Here is a 24213-nt window from a genome sequence, read left to right as displayed (position 1 = left end):
GTAAAAGTGAGGAACATTTTCTGGTTCCTGCTTTTAAAATGCAAAGATTTTATTTTTTCCTTTTTTCTTCTGAAGAAGCCACACTGGATGGTCATTATTCATTTAACCAAAAACAACTACTCTAATCCTATCTATCTTCAGATTAATCGGAATGTTTATTATTTATTCATGAGAAGAATGAATATGAGTGGAATTTGTTTTTGTCTTTCCTCAGGAGAAAAGAGAGCAGGTGTTTACTAATAATTGAATTAAACCAAAGTAGAAGTTTTGTATACTGTACATTCCAACAGACAAAGAAATGACGTTTCGTTGGGGTTGGACAGGAGATGTGTCCTGTGACTTATGCCGCGGCCCCTTGATGCATATTGACGTGTAATTAGCCAGAGGCCCATGCACAGCCGACCAATCAGGTCGCGGAGGAGAGGCTGTGTCTGGACCGGCTGGCAGACACACCGGGGACAGAGCTCCGGCTGCAGCCCAGCCCTGCGGCGGTGACAGCACTGACAGCGACTGGACCAGGTCCTAACTTCACCATCCCGTCTGTTTAAAGCAAGGTAGAATGTTTTTACAGCTTCTATTCTGACTTACATTGACTTTTTAAAACACTCACTCCTGGCTAAGTTTTGCCAGGTGATTATTTTTCCCCTCTTCCATACTACCGGCTCGGATGGCTCAAAAGCTCTCAAGCTAGCGAGGACACAAAACTTTACTTCCGGTAGTGACTTTCAAAATTAAAACTTGTATGACTATTATGCCTAGTAACCGCTATTCGACGAGTCTCTAAAGTTTTATTATGAAGACAAGGTCTATGTGTTTCCGGTCTTTCAGTAGAGTTTCCTAGCTAGCTTGACGAGCCGCTGCCTCGGAGGTGGCAGGAGGATTTAAGTCGATGTTGCGCGCGGTATCGGGTCCTGAGCGGACAGTTCACCGGGTCCAGTACATTCTGCGGCTGATGTTTTATCAGACCGGACCATTTAAGGACAGTTTTATTCAGAAAACGAAAAAAGGCAGAGGAACTTCATCCAAATAGTTTGGTCCCGATGGAGGGTGTGGAGTCGAAGTGTGACGCGTTACGTCATTCATAGTTTCGCTGTGCTGTCTGCGCTGCAAAAAAGTGGCCATATCAACAAGTGGCCCAAACACATCTCCTGATGAAATATTTTTCTTATTACCACTAAGGTAAACATGATAAGGTCATTTCACTTGTTTCCAGTGTAACTTGTTGTCACAAGTTTCTTCATCACAAGACCGTCCACGTTCGGTACTGAAAACCTAAAGCCTCAGTTCAAAGCATAGATTTAATAGAGAATAGTTTCTAAAGGAGACAACATTTTATCACAAACAAGGGTGTCTTTCCATAAGTAATATTAATACTTAATGTTGGGTGTGCTCAGGGCAGAGCACAAAGATTATTTCTGGCCAACTGTTTTTAAAAACTTCAAAGTTGGACTGGACCTCTGCGTAAAGCTGAATCTGCTTGTAGAGGGCGTGTCTCCAGTTTGCCAGAAAGTCCATATATTTCTATTACACCGAGTTTTTATATTGTAACCTTCATCACACTCTCCCGATGAAACACGATGTGTCAGATTTGTTCTTTAAACTACTCCTACTACTTCCTCTGTACGGTGTTTTGGCTCCAGCCAGAATGAAAACTGAAAGTGTTTCTCCTGGAGGGAGACGGAATGTAACTGGCTTAACAGCGGTAGGAAATCAGGAACATCTTGAACTTAAAGCACTTTAACAAACATGTCTCAAGGGGCCCACAGTAATACTTGGTGGCTTTTAAAAAACAAGGGGGGATTTGGGAGAGTTAATTCAGCAGTGAACACTTGCTTATTAGACAGATGAGTGGAATAGTAAATGAAAATCCCTTTCCCAGGAGAAAAACAGAAGGGGTAGATACTTGCTGTGGTCATGGACACTGACTATATAAAACAAACTATCCCTCTGCAGTCTGTCACAGGGGTTTGCACTGACTGAAATACAGTGTTTGTTCTGGAAAGCTGATCAGCAGTTAATTAAAACTTGCCTAACCAGTAAGCCATTGCCACACAGGGAGAATTTCATCTAAGATCATGCAAATTTGAACAGTATGGCATCATCATCAGTGCCAATCACTACTTACTTCCTGCTGTAAAAGGTATAGGAAAATAATACTGACAAAATGCAGTATTTTCTTCCTGTTTGTTTGCTTGTTTCTTTTTTATTTACACATTTTATGTGGTGCTAATAAATATTCTGTCAACTCTCTACATTTGTCAATATATCAACTGAGTCTTATTTGGATTTGTTCAGTTTTTGAATCTCTTGTTCATTGTTATTTTTTGGAAGGTGTGTGTCTCCATTTTCACCTTTTGAAACCGCACTGAAACTGTTCTATTTGTAAAACAGTTTCAGTTTATTTATTTTCTTGCTTATTTATGGACTGCTTTATTTTCAGATGGCTGACGGGGAGCTGGTGAAGAAGATGCTGCGGGCCATCCTCCAGGCCAACAAGGGCGGAGTGTCACTGTCACGTCTACAGTCAGAGTACAAGGAGCTGACTGGGGAGCAGATACCACATAAACAAATGGGACACAATCACTTGGATGCACTACTAGCCAGCATGCCCTCTGTAGTCCGCCTCGAGCGCAACCGATCTGGAGAGGTGTGTGTGTGTTTTCTGTGTCACTAGTTCCACAAAACACAATATTTCATATAACTGAAAAAGATTCAATCAAGATTTAATTCAGAAACTGATGACAGCAGGTTGCTTATCAGTGGGTTGTTAGTGTAAGAGCTACTTTTATTCAAATTTCCTCTGCTATGACTTCCCCCCAAATGCTGGTAACATTTTCTCTGTGGGATGTTGGTGTTACATGGATAAAGGTTAAGTGTTGAAGGACCCCATACAACAATACATCCAAATTACTATGTGCATAATTTGAATGATGCACAACCGGCACAACCATAATATTTGAAAGCTGTCTCCCCAATGTAACAGTGTTAACTGATCATAGCAGGCTATAGTTAACTAGTTATGCTAGGCTGCCATGGCCTTCACAAAGTCAACATAGATATAAAAAAAAAAACAAAACACTGATGACACCTAAGGTCCATAAAGTGACATTAAATAATTATCTTTCATTGCTGGTAGCGTTAATAGCTTCCTCGATCTTGTGATCAGTTTCTTATTGACAATACCATCTGTATCTATACCCCTCTTTCTCTTCAGATGGTCTATTTTGCCTCAGGGGCCAATGAGACAGCACATATAGCCAAGGTGGTGGCTCGCCAGCGCAGCTCCAAGAAGACAGGCCGACCCCACCTGGTCAACACCCAGATGAGGGTCAAACCAGCAGCACCACTTGTCCTCAATGGTAAGATTTTGGACCACCATCTTGGAGCATTTGCAAGCAGTAACACAGCTACGCAGCCATTTCTTTACCTTATCAAAGTCCAAAGTTAATTTATGGAGGTTTTAAAACAAGTTGGGATTTCACAATTTCTGTGTGAGAGACAGCAAGGAAATGCATAAAGTAATTTAGGGAGAAACAGAATTGGCAAGGCAATGCTCTTGAATGTGTTTACCATAACAATATCCAAAAGGAGTCTAATCCAGTTTCACAAGCTGCACATTCCACCTGTAATCTCATAGACTCTCCCTTTTATCAGGCGACTGTAGAAAACACACAGCTCTATCCAGTTACACAGATGTTTTAGACTGATTGAGTCACAAGTTGGCTTTAAATCAGTTACGTATTGGATTCAATATTATTGCACTTACTACAGAAACTTTGGGAGTATACATGCAACATCTTCTTTATGTTGTGTATCTTAAATCTAATTCAAAAGCATTAAAAATGCCTAATCTTTGAAAGCTTGTGGTTATACTTTTGATTCTCAAAGATCTATGGCAGGCTGAAGAAGACTTAATCAGTATTCTGTATTTTATTAGTGAAGGAGTGCAAATAAATATGGACATTTAAAAGACAGAATTATGAATTATGAGTCTGGCAACTCTGTTGCTCAGTGTTTAGCGCTGTAGCACTTTAGCTGCATTGCAAGAACAACTGGTATTGGGTGTCTCCTGTGTGTGTTTGGTCTTTGTGTGTATCCAAACACTGGAACAGAACAATACATGTTTATAAATGACTTAAATTTCATTTCTACTCGGCAGTACTATTGAAAACATGTTCGACAACATAGCAAAGAGAAGTCATCATAAATGCTAGCATTTTTGGGTGTATATCAACACTGATATACATGTGGTATGACACAATATGACTCAGGATATCCCATTGTAAATCCTAATATAACTGTGAATATGGAAAAATGATTTTTAAAAAGTAATGAAATAATGATCAAATAGAGAAAGGATAGACAGATAAATAGATAGATAAAGGTATAAAATTCATGATAGGGTCAGTCCCTGTATGTACTGTAGAGTAGCATATAGAGTGAATTAGCCTAAAAACACCCATGAAGCATTTTGATTGAGAATGAAAACTCCATGTGGGTTTCTAAACTGCCTGAATGACACCCCTGACGTCAGTGCCCTCAGTGGTAGCTGCAGCCTGTTCTGTTCATTTCCTCAGAATCAACCAAAGGCCTTTTTGAAATGCTCAAAGGCCTGGATTTGGCAAATGGGCCACTGACTGCATGTCTCTGCTCTATAAAATCCCTCTTGTCTGCATAGTGATGATGACAGAGCAGTTTCACTCTCAGTCCCTTGTTTCTTACTTCCTGAGTAAATAATGCATGGATTACTCTTATGCTGTGTTTGTTATTGTAAATTTTTTCACAACAAAATATTTGACTGATCAAACTAATGTAGCCCCATATAAGTTTTGGCCTGGAGGTTTATATTTTGTTCTCCTCTGGCTTCTCTGGCATCCATAACAACCACTCAGTTTCTACTACCACAATACTTCCCAACCTTTTCCAGACTCCTCTTGGGGCTGGTGCTACTGTGCAGCAGGACTGCAGCAAGAGAGAACTAGAAAGTGTCCAGTGTACGTGTGTCAGTGCTGTGACAATGCAACATTAGTAAAATGCTATGTGTCCGTGGTGCAGCCTGACGGGATGTGGATGAATGGCTGGCCTGTTTTAACTGTTGCTCAGAGGAGACCTGCATTTCCTTTGGCTCTAAGAATATCACACGCACACTCAAGCTGACCAATTCACAATGTTCAACACTGCTCAGGTATCAGCCTGATATGTGTTCAAAGAGGTCAGGTCACACACACATGTTGTTATATCAACACACACGCAAATTTGAACCTTTATACATCATATTCTGACTTTAGCTGCTCTATAAATACACTCATAAAAACTACGATTCATGCATATATGCAAACATGCAATCACACAAACACCTTCACATATGCACACACATTGACAGAAGCATGTACACAAATCTCTTGTGCAGCGTATACACCTCCACTTGACTGTGATGCTGCAGAATATTCTCAAGAGTCAGAGGAGGATGCAGGAGGTGGTAGTGCAGGGAGGAGAGGAAAGAGGAGAGAGGAGGAGTGGCAGCAAGAGGACTGGAGGAAAAGAACGGCAGAGGGATGGTGAAATGGTAAGGAGGGAGGGGGTGGACAGATGACAGGGAAGGAGAGAGTCAGGGAGAGTGGGGTGGGGTGTTGAGATTTGAGGCTAATAGAGCCTATACAAGCTGAGACTGAGCTGCGAGCGAAGAGCAGCTGATTCACAAAACAACCTCTCTCCATCTCTCTCTCTCTCTCCCTCACTCCCTCTCGTTCTCTTCTTCACCGCCTGGGGATATTGATATTCAGGCAGAGACAGACCAGGGATTGTGTGTCCATGCCGGTGAGGTGACGCGGCGTCTGCTCTGAAGTGTGTGCGTGTGTGTACGTGTGTGAGTGCTTGTCCTTGTCTATATTTGCATGTGAATTTAAGCTTGTGCCTGACTGCTTGTGTGACTGCTGAGTTTCTGTAATGTGTGTGAGTCTCTGGAAGATTTGTCTATTAATTAACTGGCTGATTTATTAATTGATTCACTGCCAGTAGCTCATGGGATATGAGTAGCATATCCACTCAGGGAGAAAAGAATAAGATTTAGAAATCAAAACTGCCTACTAATGACTTTTGAATATGTAGGCTGTTGAAGGGGCTTGTTGTTGTTTTGTCACTGGAAAGATTTAATGAGATTCAGCAAGAAGAGAGAGGATGAGAAAGTTCTAGACCTTGCTGAGGAAGAGAGAAATGAAGAAAAGAGTGAAGATAAAAACAAACTGTAGGATGAAGAACTGTAAAAGAAGAGGGAGTGATGGGGGGGAAATGACTAAGGGTTATCCACAACAAGGTATAATGAGGATGTCACTTAGCAGAAATGTGATGTCATGCTGTGCTTGAATGATGTAACACCATTGTGATAAGGGACTGGGCTGGTAGCTGCTGTGTTAGGATAATTGCAGTTAGATTTTGGGGGTTTTTACTGAACAGACAGTGACTATCACTCACTCGATGTTGTAATCATATTAAAAGTAATCATGCTAGTAGTGATGTTAACGGTATTAAACTGAGGAGATAAATTTAAAAAAAACTTTCAACAAAAAAAGCTTAATTTTTATTATTCAGGTTAAGTTTCAAGCCTATAACCTGTATATACCATATGCTATATTAGATGGTATGCTCTTTTTATATTTACACATGTAGTTTCATTCACCTAGAGTAACCACAGTCTCCTGAATTGTGCAGCGAGGAAACAATCTATTTCTCTTCAGTTATTGATAAGTCTTTTAGGCATTAAGATAGATTGTTGAGCATTTTGGGAAATACTCCCTGTCACTTTCTTATCGAGTGTTAGATGTGAAGATCGAAATAACTCTCATGTCTTAACTCTTGAGCTAGAGCCAGGCATGGATTAGCTTAACATAAAGTTAGTGAAACAGCTATCATGGCTATCTCCAAAATGTAAAAGTGCACCTGCCGGCACCTGTAAAGTTCTGAAAATGTTCATGTTGAATCTTGTTTACTTAATCTGGACACAAACCATAATGTAAAAATGACAAGGCGGCTTTACAGAGAATTATTTGTTATAGCTAACTTCTGTGGATGCACTGACTTCCTGGACTCTCATCCCCAGCAAGTTAATGATTCAACTTCATAGGTGTGGGTAGGTGTGTTTTTTGAACTTTAAAGACAGCAAGGCTAGCTGTTTCCCTCTACTCTCAGTCTTGATGCTAAACCTAAGCTAACTTACTTCCTGCTGTAGCTCCACAGACATGAGACGTATATCAATCTTCTCATTTAAAGCTGCAATATGCAGGTTCTGGAAATCAAGCTAGGGCTAGCATGAGACTCTCCTATATCCTTGCTGTGTACGCTGTCTCAGCTGATGCATGAATCAGGAGCTTGCTGGCCTGTGAGTCAGTCATAGTGTGCCTTCCAGAAACAGCCTTGAGCTCCCACCCCTGACTTTGTCCCCCTTATAAGGGCGAGGCTCACTCAAAAACTTTGAAGGGAATATCTTTGCAGTGTTACCACCAGGCTGTTCAATCAGCCTGGGTCACAGAAGCCTTTGGCAGCACTTTTACACGTTAAGCATATTTCATTAAAAAAAAAGAAAAGAAAAGAAAAAAAAGTTACATACTGTTATTTTAACTCTGAATTATAAGAACACAAATAGGTGTATTTCCTTGACCTTTCCCACTCATATTTAAACAATCCAGTTGGGCAATTAAACTGACAAATCCAATAGCATAAGCAAAGATGCAGATATTGATAGATAATGTCATTTTTAATTTGTGATATTGTGTTTGTTGCTGTTTGCTGGCTAATTGGAGCTATGATGTTATTCATCACATCCAATTTGTCTACAGATATTTCACTATCTATAACACTTTGCCATCCAGACAGATACACAGCCCTGACTCTTTAAGTTCATAGTTTAACTTCTCTTGTTTGTTTTCTTTCTCTCACTTTGCAGCCAAACCTCAAACCTCACTGAGGCAGCCGAACCACCGCGGGCGAGGTGGTGGTAGAGGAGGAGGCAGCGGCCGAGGGGCCGGACATGGAGACTTCAGACAGGCCAGGGACATGAGGGATGGCCAGTCAGAGAGTAAGACTGGGGCACATCCAAACAAGATGTCCAATCAGAACACATCCAACAAGAAAGGAAACCCACCTGTGGAGAAGTGAGTGAGGAGGGGGGGTTTAGAAATAGATGGGAGTAAGCAGCTGGAAACAGAGGAAAAATTTAATAGAGTAATGCATCTATGTGACTATGAATTTGATCAATTTGATGCTTTTTTGTATTGGATAAAAAGAAATTTTGGCAAATTAATTTCAAGTAACTCTTTTTGGTCCTGAGGAATATAAAACAAAATCTAGATTTTGCAATTCCAAAGAGTAAGAATTTCTACAGGCTTTTAATTAGAAAAGACCAATTTCAGCTCACATCACAATAATTTAACTTTGCCTCTACACATTTGTGGGATTTTACAGTGCAATTATATGTGGAAGTCACCAACCCAGCTTCCACACTGTTTTGGAAATCCAAGTAGATGAATGAAGGTCTCACAGTTTCCTGTAGACTCATTGTGCTGCTTTCAACATAAATTCTATGACAATCTGAGATAGTTAATAAGATAGTTGATCTAAGAAATATATTTGGGGCTTATTTCAAGATATTTCCTTTCTTTCCTTCTTTCTTTCTTTCTTTCTTTCTTTCTTTCTTTCTTTCTACCCCCCCACCCTCCCCCACCTGTGTGGTCTGAGCTGAATCAGAATAGGCTGCTGGTGAATGGGAGCTTGGTTGAACTCTGGTTGGTTTATGAGTGCAAACAGCCTCCCTGCTGCTGCTTATTCAGCACTGGCCTGATGATGTGCTCTCTAGATTATTCTGGTTCTCTCTGTCTTTCTCTGTGTGCATCTTTCCTCTCACTCTCTCTCCCTCTGTCTGCCTCTTTCTTTTTGCTTGTTATTGGCACAAATATATTTTATAAAATCAATACTCATTCTAATAGTATTTGTCTTCATACTGCGACTGTAATTCACCATGATCCTAATTGAGTTAAACATTTGATTTATTGTTGTTAAAGAAGCTTTCCAACATTGCTAGATATCATCTATTTGCATTGCTTAAACAATGAATCAAGATTAATTCAGCTCATTGACTTGTTCTCCCACTTCCATGCATCCACGGCTCTGTTCGTCTGTCCGCTGTGAAAACAACTGACATCAGTCCTCTGTCTGTGTCACCATGGGTGTTCAGTGGGCTACTGGCCCTCCACAGCACAATGGGGCAACAGGGTGGGAAGCCTGGTGTGTTGGCAGAGGACACGAGCCCAGAGCAGGGGGGATGTGAGCCCTTTCTAATCCCCGCTCTATTCTTTGGTAGATTAACGCTTCTAAACCGACACAGAGTGAATCAGCACATCTCTCTGTATCCCTCTAGAACTTCCATTGGACAGTATGCTGGCACTATCATCATTTGTGTGTGTGTGTGTGTGTGTGTGTGTGTGTGTGTGTGTGTGTGTGTGTGTGTGTGTGTGTGTGTGTGTGTGTGTGTGTGTGTGTGTGTGTGTGTGTATGCATGTATGTATGCGTTTGTGTGTGTGCGTGCGCGTGAACACACTATGGGAGTGCAAGTGGTAAATTCAGCAAATGTAATGTGACAGCCAATAGCGAATTTCAGTTTAACAAAACCAGTTTTTATTAAAATAACAGCTGAAGTTTTGTTTTAAAAGAGTTTTGTCGCATTCAGGCAAATGCTGGCTCCACTTGGGACTTTTCAAGCCATAATCCAACAAAGTTGTTCACAGTGAAATCACAGGTTCCTTTGGCAAAAGTTTTAAAATAATGGAAGAATGAAAGTACTGTGTTTGGTCTAACAGGCTCCAGAAAACCACCACTTTAACTAACTTTGTGCCAACTTTACTGTTATTCTTTTAGACTGCATTGTACCCTTTGTACTCTCAAAAGTTGCTTCATTTTTATGGAAGAGTAAAAATTAGGCTTCTAATAAAGAAATTCCTCTCAACTGCTGCTAATGGACATCATCACATTTATTCCATCAAACAAATATTACACTACAAAGCCAAGTTTGGTCACTTCAGGAAGTGATGGATTGAAGGCTAGGCTATAAGTAACATACGAACTTGACTCCTGAAGCATTTGTTTTCAGTCCAGGGGACCACCAGTGGTGGTTGAGACTGTTGCAATTTCATTTCACCACCTCCACCAGCCACAAAGTAAAAAAATGTAGGTCAGTGGAGTGCACAGATTGCTGACTTTATGTTCCATGATCTGCAGTGGCTTTAGAAAGTATTCAAATCCCTTCACTCTTTGTACACTTTATTGTGCGGTAGATTTGATTCATTTTAGATGAATAATATTTCCATTTTCTCCATCACTCTACCCTCATTAACCAAAATTACAAATTAAAACATGTTTTAGAAACTTTTACAAAATGAAAAATAAAAACCTGAAATCTCTCATTTCATTCAAGTATTCAGACCAGTGCATCCTGTTTGGCTGTATTTATCCTTGAGAAGTGTTCATAATGTGACTGGAGTACACCTGTGGAACACTGAAATGATTGCACATAGTTTAGAAAGGGCAACTGATACAAAATGGTACAAAACCACTTCTAATTCTCTGAGTGCTCCCAGGAGCACAATGGCCTCAATAACCGTGAAATGGATGAAGTTTAGAGTTCCTAGCATTGGCTGTCTGGCTGGCAGTCAGGAAGGTGACCAAAAACCCTACAGTCACTCAAACAGCTTCAGAAATCCTCTGCAGGATTGGAAAACCTGCCAGAAGAATGGCAATCTCAGCAGCTCTCAGTAAATCAGGCCTTTATGGTAGAGTTGCTAGACAGAAGCCACTTTGAGTAAAAGGCATATAAAAGTAATTTAAAGGACACTCAGGGCATGAGGTGTGGTTGGATGAAACAGAAATTGAACCCTCTGGGTAGAACTTCATGCACTATGTCTGGTGAACACCATGCACTGCTCACCACCTGGCTAATACCAGCTCCCTATGGTGAAGCATGGTGGTGGCAGCATCATGCTATTTGGCTGCTTCTCAGCAGGAGGGACAGGGAGACTGCTCAGAATTGAGGGAGGGATGAATGCAGCCAAATGCAGTGAAATCGTTGAAGAAAACCTGCTTCAGAGAACACACAACCTTAGACTGGGGTGATGGTTTGGCATGACAATGCCCCAGAGATGCCGCCAAGGCAATGCTGGAGTGGCTTTGGGACAAGTCTCTAGCTGTTTGTGAGTGGCCCAGCCAAAGGCCAGACTTAAACCACATAGAACATCTGTGGAGAGACCTGAAGATGGCAGCTCACAGACACTGTCCAATCTGACAGAGCTTGAGAGGATCTGCCAGGAAGAATGGAATAAACTGCCCAAATCCACGAGTGCAAAGCTTTTGTAGACTGACCCAAGAAGACTCGAGGCTGCAATTGCTGCCAATGGGGCTTCTACACAGTGATGAATTAAAGTCTGAAGAGTTTTTTAAATTAAGATTTACGTTTTTACATATTTGCATAAATTTATAAAAACATGTATCGCTTCTCATTATGGGTAATTGAGTGTATAGTGATGGACAAAAATGGCAATTTTATCTATTTACAACAAAATCTACAATACAATAAAGTGTGCAAAAAGTGAAAAGGTCTGAATACTCTCTGAAGCCACTGTATGTATGGGCAGTGAAGTCCTTCAAACCTTTTCACAGCCATTGAGAGTCACGTATAGAATAGCCTTTTCGCTCTGTTTATTGATTGCTTGCTTCCATTTTTAGCTATTTGCCTGAGTGAGCCAGAAGTTGTGCCTGAAGAGAGAGAGAGGGGACGATAGGCTTAGACAAGACAGAAGGGAGGAAAAGTTTAAACAACGTAGTTACTATACCATCAAGCTAACTCATCTTAATGACAAAGGGTATGGGAGGGGGGGCGGAAAGAAGAGGATTGACCTATAAGATACGATTACTAAAATTAAATCATTCATTGTTATGTGCAAAAAGAAGTGGATATGTTAAATAATATAGAGATCTCTCCGTACATTCAGAGTTTCTCACTGTCTAGGTCTGAGGAGCAGTACCTAATATGTTGCAGTGCAATGTACTAGCCAATGTGTAGTATCCCAAAACCCATTGTTCTCTAGACCAATGGGGGATGGAGACAGTTTGATTAATGGACTGTCATACTGAGGACAAACCAAAAAAAGACTTTGTCTTGCACTGAACTTTTATCTGGTTAGACTTTGAGATTTGAGCAAAATCCTTTTTAAAGATCTCAGACAGTAGTTTGCTTAGAAGTAATATTCTTCCATGCCACACAGAGCCAGACCTAGATGAGCCTTAAAACTTAAACCTGGTGATTTTTTTTTAGAAAAAGAAACTTTAGAAAGATGTCACTGGATTTGGAGGTTATAAAAAGAGAGAAAGTCTGTCTTGTTCACAATTGTCTTCTCCTCCAGAAGCCAAAGAAAGTAAATCCTCCTGCTTGTTGTGTTCTCATGTGTCCAGGTCAGACAAGAGGATGACCCTTCCTTCACGGTTTCATAAGGAGGTACACGCTCACCTTTCCAGAAACTCCCAACAGACTGGTCGTAAGTAGGACAGGCTGCTCTGTCTTATGCTCAAAATACATTTTGTGTAGCTTTTTGTCCTCTAAGCGAACAGAAACATTGCCAAGGCCTATATTACTGCAAACAATTCAAATAGTGACCAGCTGCTCTAAGCACCACCAGTGGACATTTACATTGAAGACTCTACTATGTAAGCGACAGCTCTTCATTGTCAGGCTGTGACATCATGTGAAGTGTCAAATTCTGTATCTGTCTCTGACAGACCTTCATGGGTTTGTCATCTGTAAAAGAAACAAACAGCAACCCCATCTCAGTTGCCTTTCTGAGGTTCCTGTGGACATGAGGTCTATTTTAAAATGTTTGAAGTTATATCAGCTCCCAAGTGTCTGTGTTGTCTGTGTGAGCCTTCCTCCTCTCCCACAAGCCTTTACTTAAACTAAGGATGTGCTTGTTATCATGTTGCCTGTTTGAAGAAGCGCCATGTATGGCCTCGGGAAAAGCACTGACCTGTAATAAGCTGCATAGTTCTGAGGCACATATTTTAAAGGGTCCAGCACTTTGAGGCCCCTAAAGACAGGAAGAAACTGTTAAAGCAGTGATACTGACCAGTTGAAAAGCCTGTACTTCCTTTATATAGAGACAACCCTGAGTGAAGAGGAAATGTTAAATATTAAAGGAGCTCTTTCTAAGTTTTGCTATTGCTACATTGCCAAAGTTAGCGTTAACAGCTATTTTGATTACCACTCTTACCAAGAGCTTCAGTCATCCTTCTGTTTACAGTACAATAGTTTATGATATGCTACTTCTTCAGGGCAGCCCAAACACTACAGTGAGTCAGCGTTGCAAAGTGACAAGACAGTCCGGCCAGACCGGGGCTAGCTGGTTAGCATGGACGGCCGGAGACAGCCTTATGCTGATGTTGCAAAGTTTCTTCTAGACTGGTTGTTAATGCTAACGTTGGCTATGTAACAATAGCAAAACTTACAGTTAGCTCCTTTAATGTGAGACCCCTGGATAGAAAATTCTCCTACTCTTCTTCTGTAGCTCATTTGAACCTATAGAGGAATTCCAGTCCACGTAAAGGCATATGCAGGGGCAAAAGGAAGAGTATTGGGTTGTGGATGTACCTCATTATCATTCTTCGATCTTTCTATCTTCTGTAATTCAAATCACCTTCCTCTTTCATGACTTAAATGCCTTTGTTTTGGAGAAAAGCACACCATGCAATCCAGCAGTTTCAGAGGACAGAGGATCAGCGTTGTAGAAGCAGTATCTGCCTGAATCAGTGTGTGTGTATGTGTAATCTCTCTTCTTGATTTCTGATCTTCCAGCACCCTTGAATCTGAATGAGAGCCTCAGCTCAGGTAAAGGAAAGCCCTACAACCCTCAGCAGGTCCAGGGTCGCATCAGGGAGATCCTGGGGAAGTACAGCAATGGGTTCTGGGTATCCAAGCTTCCTCAAATCTACAGAGAGCTGTACAAACAAGACCTGCCCACTGAGGCCATCAAAGACCTGGAGACCTGGACACACATATGCACTGTATGTATTCCCTGCATCTGTAAAGTTGTTTTTATGCCAGAGGAATTATTTTTTCTTTTTGTCCGTACACACCATTCTCATGAATACAAAATCTTTGGAATGCCTTGAGGGTAGTTCTTTAAATTTGGCACAAACATTCACTTGGATGAACTTATTAGAATTTGTTGAACAAAGGTCAAAGTCACTGTGACCTCACAAACACATTTTTGTCCATAACTCAAGAATTAATATGGGAATTATGACAAAATACACTCAATACCTTCAGTATTCACTACATATATTTTGTGATAAAATGTTAATACAATGGTACCAATGAAAGACTGCATGATCTTTATATGCAAATTCTTAATGGCAATGGAAATAACTAATTTTTAATCTTTTTGCCTTGTACAGTCTACTTTGCATAGGTTATGATGTCATATTGTATATGTTAAGCAGTTCACCTGCAATGTTATATCAGTCTGTATATTCCAGAGAACACAGAGGAGGATGAAAGCAAGTAATAGAGTGCCATTTTCAGCAGTATTTAATTCATGAACCTCGGCTTATTCTGATAACATTCGACGGGGAAATAAACAGGTTTTGAGTTTAATTTAAAATCCACATTAGATTTTTTTGTATGTAATGTGCCTCCACATAGAAACACTATTGACCAAATTTTAAAGTAATCCTTTGTCATACTAGTTTATCATCTACATTGAGACAATTCAAGTTGCTTTTATTTATATGGCACAAATTACAGATTTTGTTTAGATGTCAAGAACATTTTTTGGAAGAAGTCATGATGCACTCACTCTTGTCAACAACAAATTAATATCAATTCTAAAACTGTATTATTGTAACAACAATGCTTAATTCATGAATTTGTTTTCATTTTCAGTCTTTTATAATGAGTCCTTTCCATTTTCTCTTCTAGGTAGAGAAAACCTGCAGCAGCAACCCATCAGAGCTTCTTCTCTACCCAGCCAAGGAACAGACCACTACATCCTCCCCCTCACCCATACTTAACCCAAACTCCACCACTGCCCACGCCCCAACTTCAAACGCCCCGACAGATAAACCCTTGCATTCCCCTGCCCAACAGAGACTCCCCGCCACCCATCTGACTCGCTCTGGGTCTCGCTCTCCTCGGTCTCCGCCATCGTCCTCCTCGTCCCCCAGTCCTCCTTCCTCCCCTGCAACCCTCAGCCCCGACCTGAAGCTGAAACTGGAAGAGCTGCTGGTAAAGTACTCCAACGGCCTGTGGGCACATGCGCTGCCCAAGCTCTTCCAGGACACCTACAAAGTCAGTAACACTTTAAAAGACTACCATATACATGTCATTACATAATTTTGGAGCAAGCTGCCTTTAATATTTTTTTATATTTTATTTATTTACAAGACCAAACTGCCTGGACATGTCCTGGAGAACCTTCATCTCCTCTCTGACATCTGCACTGTTGACTACCCGATGCCTGACAACCCCAAGAGGGCCATCCTGTACAGGAGGAGCAGCACTGAGGGGGGAGGAGGAGAGGATGAAAACTGCAATAGGAGGAACTCTTCAACCAGTGAGGAGGAGCTGAGGGTGAGGCAGGAGCTGGGGAGGAGGCTCAGTAACCATGCGGTGCCTTCTCTGCAGATCCCCAAAGAGGAGTACCCCTCTGTGCTGGTGGTGGAGGCCACCAACACCAATGGAGTTATACTCAGGTAGGAGAGAACTGTGAGTATGAATGTGCTGCAAGACTCAGTAGTTCCTGGATCTCTAACTGTCTATTCCCTTCTTTCAGGTACATTGGTGAGGGTTACTCCCAGGCCCAGGAGTCCATGGAGGATGAAATGAGGGAGTTTTATGGCCTGGACCAAAGCAGTCCAACTCCTTTGTCATCTCCATGCTCGGGCCAACTTGTTGCTGTCAGAGCTGAGGAAGAAGAGGAGATTCTGCGGGCACAAGTCTGTGAGGTCATGTCCGACAAGGTCAAGGTGAGAGATCAAAAACAGGAAATAACCAAGGGTTCTAGTGATGGAATGCCATGTAAATGATCAAGAACTGTAAGGATGAGCATGATTTGCTTAAGATATGGGAACGGTTAGGAGGTCAAGTATGATTTCCTCTTTTATTTTACTTTCCAAGGTTGTTGTTGAAACATTCAAAATTTATTTGAAAGTCAGTAGATAGATGAATAAAATCATATGATTAAAAAAAAAGTTATATGCATTTTTTAAAATAATTTGAGATGCCACCATCCCAGTTTATCCTGCTTAATCCCCCCTCCTGTTAAAACCAAAGGGTTCTAGTGTGTAAAAATGATAATGAATAATCATGTTTGGATGAGAGGAAACAGTAGTGATCCCTATTGTCCTTACCCTTGGCTCTGTAGGTGTACTATGTGGATCATGGCTTCTCAGAGGTGATCAGCAAAACCAAAGTGTTCGAGCTGAACGAGAAGTTTTTCAAACTGCCTTTCCAGGCAACCAAGTGTAAGCTAGCAGGTGAGTCTGAATCAACACATCATCAGCAAATCAGTTATTTTGATCAGAAAGAAGCTCTTTTATCCTCTTGCTTCTCCTGTTTTCTCTTCACCATGATCATTTGGCTTCTAGTTCAAATTGATGTAACCAGTGTGTGTGTCTGTGTGCGTGTGTGTATGTCTGTCCAGGTCTGGAGCCATTTTGTCAGGAGCCTGCAGTGCTGAAGAAGTTTGAGATGATGGCGAGTGGTAGGATCCTATTGGCTGAGATCCTAGAGAGAGGGCAGACTCCTCTTGTCGTCCTGTACGACACGTCGCAGGATGATGATGTCAACATCAACGCTGCCTGTATGAAAGCTTTGCAGGACAAGACGCTAGCAAGCCCATTACAGGTACAGAAGCTAAATTTGTCTTTGTGTGTGTGTGTGTGAGTGAGAGTATACAACACACTAAACTTCTATCAGTCGCTCTCCTCAGGTGAACAGCGCCTATATGAACGTGACTGTCAGCAGTGTCTGCTCAGATGGGACCATCTACTGTCAATTGCCATCCAGAGGCCTTGCCAAGCTGAATGAGATACTGGAGAATATCGAGACGTACTTCCACTCACAGGTTAACATCATGATGTGTTTGATGTCTCAGTCCCTGTAAAAGCTTTTATGTTTTCAGTTGGTAATCCAAATGTGCCATAGGCCTCCACTGTCAACCAAAAACTATTTAAAACATTATTGCTATTATGGCTATAATAGTAATGCTATACATTACTATTTATACATCAATGAGCTTTGCTCTCGCACTAATTGACCTTCATTATAACGAACATAGCCACTGTTGTTTAGTTTAAGTACATCCCATAGTATTGTCCTGGTGCCGTTAACCCACACCACGTTTATTAATCCATAGCAGAAACTAGTCACCACTATTTACTCTTGTTTAAGTAATGCTAACTGCTAAAATAAATTACTGAGCCTTTAAGAAAAAAAAGATTCCTGTCCTCAGTAGAATTCAGTTAGTTTAGCTCTGTGTGTCAGTGAGAGGGTAGGTAAGTGTGAAAGTACAGAGAGATAGCATAATGCATTGTTGATTTTGGTCTATTCATGCAATATGTTGACAGTAACACCAGCCTTTATGATTACAAACCAAGTTTATGGTTATAGACCTCTGTCCTTTAACATCATTAAATCATTTTATTCATTTATGGGGCCCACTCTTGACTCTGGAACTATGTCTCTGTATTTATTACAGTCTTCAGAGCATTTGGACTGCCCATTTGCTCCTCTATGTTCTATCCATTTATTTTTCTTGTTTGTCTTTTCTTTGTGTAGCTTTACATGTCACCCTTTTTTTTGTCAGTGCAGCAATGCATTAGCAGTATTTATATATTTATATAGAATTACTATTTTAAAAAGAACACACATATGGGGTGCACACAAAAAAAAAGTATGTACCTTCCTTGTCATATGCTTATATGTCTGACCAGATGCTTAGCTTTGTGTGTGTGTGTGCGCGCGCGTGCGGGTGTGTGTGTGTGTGAGCGTGCGTACGTGCGTGCGCGCGCTCACCCCAGCATGTTTAGTTTGACTCCATATTATCAGGGAGTGAACGGAGTAGGCTCACACATTCATCTTAAAATCTTTTTGTGAAATGTATTTGTGCTGTGTTGCTTCTCTCAGGCGGAGTTGTGGACAGATTGAGATTAGGTTGATAATCTGGAGTTAAGACATTGCCAAGCCACTTAATCTGTTAGCATCACAGTGGAGCCGATGCTTTTTCTAGGTGTGCCACTGCTGTCCTTGTGGTTGGAGCTCAGTAACACTCTACGTCAGTGTTTAGGTAAACATAGTGTGGAGTCTTGAAATGTCTTCTTCCAATCTGATGTTCCTATTCCAGAGACAGTGGATATGAAACCGTTAAGCATACAGGAAAGTAATAACATTTTCATACTTGCAATTGTTCCGCAACCTGAGGAAAATAGGGTGAAGAGTAATGAATGAAAAGCTCATAGAAGAACTTTTGCAGTTTAGTAATCAATAGTTGAAAGAGGTCAAAAGTCCAGCAGCACTTGCAGTATACAGAAGAACTTCATTATTCATCAGGGTCATCACAAAACACATTACAAGCAACATTTAAATAGGGGAAGTATGAGACAGAAAAAATATAAAACAACCAATCATATGCAAACACATACTGGTACATATCTGCCAATGGGGCTCCTACAAACATGGGTTGGGCATATGGTCATGTGGCTTTAGGCCAACCGTTGTCTCAGGCTGGTAGAAAGGTAAGGGGAATGTCCAACAGAGGACATGGGTGACACCGCATTTAGTTCATAGCCTGGAAAAGTACACCTAGGGGGTGGTACCTGCCCCAAAATGTGTCCATTTCATGTAGGCCCACCCCAAAAACATTTAAATGTTTCAACTGGAGCCAACTGCTGTAATAAATGTAGAAGTAAGATGGTTAACAGAACTCTAATTCATAATTATACCATCTGCTTTTCTAATTTCTTAAAACGTCAACCCTTTTCCATTTCAAGTAACGACAAATCTAGAGTCCTAATCTTTGAAGTCACTGAAGTGTACGCTTGCAACAACCTGGGTGGACCTGTGAAATGCTTGTGAGCTTTTACAGTGTAATTTTATTGAAGTTATAAAGCATCAGTTACTCATACTCAGTAACCTCACCAATCCAGAGGAAGTAGTTCAAAGTAGGTCAAAGATAACAGTGACAACTCTGGTTTCTCAATGACACATGTTGATGAAATATATTTTATTCCAGGTAACTTCAGAGTTCCTGGTGTCCAGACCCTTTTGCGGGAAAGGATGTATGGCCCGCTACAAAGGCAAATGGTCCCGTGTAGAGGTAAGACGCCACTGTTCCCTGGAGTACAGACTGTGAATTATTAAACATGTCCACATATGATTTATGTTAGACAAAAAGAATAAAGTTACAATTGCACAATGGAGGCAGGTGTAGCTGCCTTGTTGATCTTAGCTCAAAAAGAAAGTCTTCTGTGTTTCCCTGTCTATGTTTCTGTGTTTAGATCACTAACCTCCATGGCAGCAGAGTGCTGGACATCCTGTTTATCGACATGGGTGTCCAGGCATCTGTAGAGGTGTTTGAGCTGAGAGAGATCCCACCGCTGTTCCTCCGTGACCTTATGGCTATCCCACCACAGGTCAGCAGTCTTTCATAGACACACAATGGAAAACAGTCAAGAGAAACTAAATATTCAAAGATTGTCATGTAATATTATAATTGTATGTACTTCATCACTTCCTTATACTACACATCCGGTAACAAAACGCATCCAACAACCTGTGTTTAGGCTGTGAAGTGCTGTCTAGCAGACCTGGTTGTCAGTGTTGGATCCTGGACTCCAGATGCTGTCCAGTGGCTGCGAGAGAAAGTGCTCAACATCACTGACTGTAGCATGAAGGTAATTCTCTTTCCGCCATTCTTAAACATGTGGTGTCTAGTTTCTTTGTTTTTGTCTGTGTTCTCTGTATATGCTGTACCTGCATCCTCCCTTCCTCAGGTCTTCCCTCGTGTATGTTTCACATCCATCTTTTCATTGCCCCCTAGGTTGCCAAGGTGGACGAAACCAAGCGCTGCGTCTACGTCCACCTGTTCACCGATAAGAACTTCCACGACCCGGCCCGCAGCCTCAACCATCAGATGGCCCAGTCTGACCTGTTTAAACAGCAACCAGATGTTTTCCTGACGAGCCACAGGTTATCTGCTGCTTTATACTCACCTATATTCTTGCTTTGCTGTCTATCTTATGTAATACTTTACACACTAAATCTCTTGTTTGTGAATTTCGTTTCACAGCCCTGCTAAGATCTCCACACCCAGTTTATCCTCCAAGACCTCCAGCACCAGTGACTCCTCTAACGGTAGTCCGACGTCAACTTCTGTCCCAGCCAAGCCTCATCTCAGAAGGGCTCTGTCAGGACCCAGAGGAAGTGGAGGAGGAAACACCACCACCACTACCACAACAACCACCACTACCACCACCACCACTCCACCAGAGACACCATCATCCCCCTCACCCTCTCTCCAGCTGCCACCACTACTAGAGCTTCCCCCAGCTGGTAATGTTATTTAACAGAAGAAGAAATGGAAAGGACTGATTATAGCTATTTAAAAAATTCCATGGCATTAAATCAGTCACGTATGCATTAGTGCAGGACAGTTAAGTATCTGGCCTGACTGTAGCCTTAATCTTTTCTTCTCAGGAAACAACATAGATGTATATGTGTCAGTGGCGTGCCATCCAGGCCACTTTGTGCTGCAGCCCTGGAGAGATATGTACAAACTGGTGGTGTTGATGGGAGAAATGATTCTGTACTACAACAAAACTGAAGAGAAACCACTCAACATAGAGAAGAATCAGATATATGCTGCTAAAGTGGAGAACAAGTGAGTTAAGCAATGATGAAATTTAATTTCTTTTCATGAAAACAGGGAAAATTTGATCAAAGCTGTTACGATTTTGAACGGTCTAGATACTGCTTTTAAACACCGACAGCTCTGGCTCAAAGCTAACTAAATAAAAGTAGGATCTATTACTCTGATTTCCACCGAGCATTTGAGGTCTGTGTCTGTTGTGGATATTTGGTAACAAGCCAAATGGAAACAGTTGTGCTCTGCCTATAACTAGTCTTCACCCCTCTCTTCTCTTAGCTGGCATCGTGTGTTGGTGAAGGGAGTTCTGACCAATGGATTGGTGTCTGTCTATGAGTTGGACTATGGTAAACATGAGCTGGTCAGCTGCACCCAGCTCAGACCTCTGATCAAGGAGTTCAGACAGCTGCCGTTCCAGGGAATCACTGCTCAGCTGGCTGGTGAGTAGAGTCGAACTACACACGAAGCTCTGCCTGGGTAGAGTCCGATGATTCAAACTCTACATGAGCCTCGGCTACATCCAATTCCATTGTAACATTTTCTGTGCAATGGAACAAATGTCACAGCAAATCTTAATAGCAAAAATTATGAATTCCTTTACTTATGGTGCCCTGGGGGTTTAAGGGACTGACCATGAATCTCAGCATCCCTGGGTTGAGTCAGCTCTCTACTGTTGACACTGATGAAGTCACAAAATGTACCCCTACCCACCCAAAAAGAAAAAGAACGACAAAAGAGAATTTTTCATGATGATTAAAATATAAAGCTAATTGTTGTACACTATATGTTGTATATTATTTAATTATTCAATTAATTATTTAATTCTATATTTAGAGATTCATCAAGCAGCATGAATTTCGGTAAAATGAGCTGCATCAATCACCTCTATTTGTTTACTAATTCAATTAGAAAAATATGTATAATAAGTTATTCAAATACTTTGTTGTGTAGACATTGAAAATTGAAAATTGATCTTGTATCATGTCAAAAACATGTTATTTGGCAGATTCATTTTGAAAATTAAGACAAGGTAAACAGGTAGATTAGATAGAAAGAAAGATAGATAGATAGATAGATAGATAGATAGATAGATAGATAGATAGATAGATAGATAGATACTTTATATAATATATATAGATATATACTTTTAGGTGGATAGAGCATTGCTATTTAAATCTAAATTTTATTGTATTTAATGTATTAATGTGTATTTGATATTTGATTTGGTTAAATGCTAAACTTTTTTACATAATGTGTGCAATGACAATTAAGTTGAGTCAAATTTAATCTAAACCTGCACTAATGAAGACATTTCTATTTTTGTAAAGGCCCAGTAAATGCTAAGTAAAGTTAAATATAACTTAATTAAAATATGCAATGGTATTTCATTTTACTGCAAAAGCCAGGTTTGGATTATAATCATTCTAGGTGGGTAGCGTGTTGATAACATTTGATAACTGAGCAGAGAAGGTAGTAAATGCACTGTGTCAACATTGGGAGGAAAGCTCAAGCTAGTGATTGCCTATCTGATGCCAACCAGATGTTTCTTTTATGTATGTAGCGGTGTCATTTATGTGACAGTGAACTGGACCTGATAACTGACTCATTCCTCTCTGTCACGCTTCCACAGGCGTGAAGCCGAGGCAGTGGTCAGAAGAAGCTTCCATCGTTTTCAGGAACCACGTGGAGAAGAAACCACTCGTGGCCCAGCTGGAGACCATACAGGAAGCCACTAACCCGTGGGACAGAAAGATGACGGTCTTCCTGGTCGACACTTCACAGGAAGAAAGGGACATCTGGGTGCATGACATCATGGCTGAGTTTGCTGATGAGCAATGAGCTGTAGAAAAAAAGAAGATTGTCAACAAGTCTTACTAGTCAAGCTGTTGTCTTCTTGCTCAGTGACGACATCATGAGCTGTGGATAGATTAAATAGGAAAAGCTTATCCATCTTTATCTATCTACCATTTAGGGAGAGTGAAAGAGGAGGGAAGAAAAGAAGAGAGGAATGAAATGAAAGAGAAGTTAGAGAAGTTACGAGATGAAGGGAAATTGAGAGGTTCGATCGTATGTGGGGACTGGCATTGACAGAAAGACAAGAGGTGTAGGCCTAGTAGCCACTTGCTTGTTGTGTTAGGGGCTGTACAATGAAGGATGTTATGATGTGATTTTGAGTGACTGCAGTGTGACCATTGGATAATACACCCATGCATGATGTTGTGGTCAAGTCCAAACTTGCTACAAACACATTTACATTACAAAAACGGTTAAATCTATCCATAATAGTCTCACCAAGCTGCGTAAATGATACAACATGCATTCTTATACCATTTGGTATGAGCTTTAATCCAAAGCAGCATCCTAAAATACCGTGAGCGCATCCAGTCTTAGTGTGTGTCATACTGGGGAGCCTGAATACCCTCAACCCTGCCAATGTGAGCACCATGCAAAGGGCACAAAATGTTCAAATTAACTCAGCAAGTTTTCACATGCTCTGAGATGTTACATGCATTTGTTTACAAAATCTGCTTTCTGTGATTGTCGTAAAGTTTAAAAAAGTTAGAGCAAACATTCCCCAAAGAGGAGGAGAAATGGACGAGTCAGTCACATAGAGGAGTTGAGTCAAAGTTTTGAGACAAATATTTTATTTTGTGATTAATTTATTTAAACTCAAAGACAGCGTGCAAAATTTACTTTGGTAATCCACGGGAAGTGTCTTAAATGTCAATGTTTTTGCAGTTGCCCCTTTTAATATGTATTTATGGAGTCTGCTGTACTTACTGGACAAGCAGGACACAGGAGTTAATAGAGTTTGCTGAGGAGTGATACACTTAATATCAGATATGTTTTCTGTTTTTTTTTTTTTTTTCGTTGTGACATCAGTTGTTTTCAGTGGTTCATCCTGGCCCTGCATGTATTGTAAATAAGTGGTGGTTTGGGATTTTCCATTTAGAGACTGAACTGAAGGCTGATAAAATCAAAGTTACATTGTGACCATTTGTAAACAAGATAAATGTGACTTTTTCAAATTTATTTTTTGAAGAAAAAAAAAAAACACTAACATATCAGTTAATGCATGTGTTAAAACCCAGGTCCTGACTCATGTGACGGCAGTGTCTCATCCATCTCCTCTCCACCTGTGAAACACTGACGCACTGCGACTTTATGCTCTTTAGAGGGTTAAGATCTCTCCTTTCTTATTCTGTGACAACAAGACTTTAATTTCAGCAGATTACATGTGCTGCATGTTGCAGACCTT

General features: G+C 40.8%; 1 protein-coding gene across 4 annotated transcripts; it reads left to right on the top strand.

Moving 5' to 3' along the window:
• The first annotated feature begins 435 nt into the window (after positions 1-435).
• Positions 436-24017, top strand: tdrd7b (tudor domain containing 7 b). Of its 4 annotated transcripts, none has more exons than XM_056369792.1 (20): positions 436-554; positions 2441-2647; positions 3215-3359; positions 7940-8147; positions 12493-12575; positions 13886-14094; positions 15011-15379; positions 15476-15783; positions 15864-16056; positions 16455-16566; positions 16734-16936; positions 17022-17156; positions 19323-19406; positions 19588-19722; positions 19873-19983; positions 20130-20278; positions 20379-20641; positions 20786-20969; positions 21234-21394; positions 22585-24017. In XM_056369792.1, exons 2-20 carry the CDS (start codon positions 2441-2443, stop codon positions 22791-22793), a joined length of 3468 nt encoding a protein of 1155 aa, XP_056225767.1. In that variant the 5' UTR covers positions 436-554; the 3' UTR covers positions 22794-24017. The 4 variants fall into 4 exon arrangements, with proteins under 4 accessions (XP_056225767.1, XP_056225768.1, XP_056225770.1 ...); XM_056369793.1 differs by lacking the exon at positions 436-554 and adding an exon at positions 1059-1179; XM_056369795.1 differs by lacking the exons at positions 436-554; positions 2441-2647; positions 3215-3359 and adding an exon at positions 5513-5566.
• The last annotated feature ends 196 nt before the right edge of the window (positions 24018-24213 follow it).

The sequence above is a fragment of the Seriola aureovittata genome, chromosome 23 (genome assembly GCF_021018895.1).
Source record: "Seriola aureovittata isolate HTS-2021-v1 ecotype China chromosome 23, ASM2101889v1, whole genome shotgun sequence".
NCBI classification, from domain to species: Eukaryota; Metazoa; Chordata; class Actinopteri; order Carangiformes; family Carangidae; genus Seriola; species Seriola aureovittata.
This window is presented reverse-complemented; position numbering and strand designations above follow the sequence as displayed.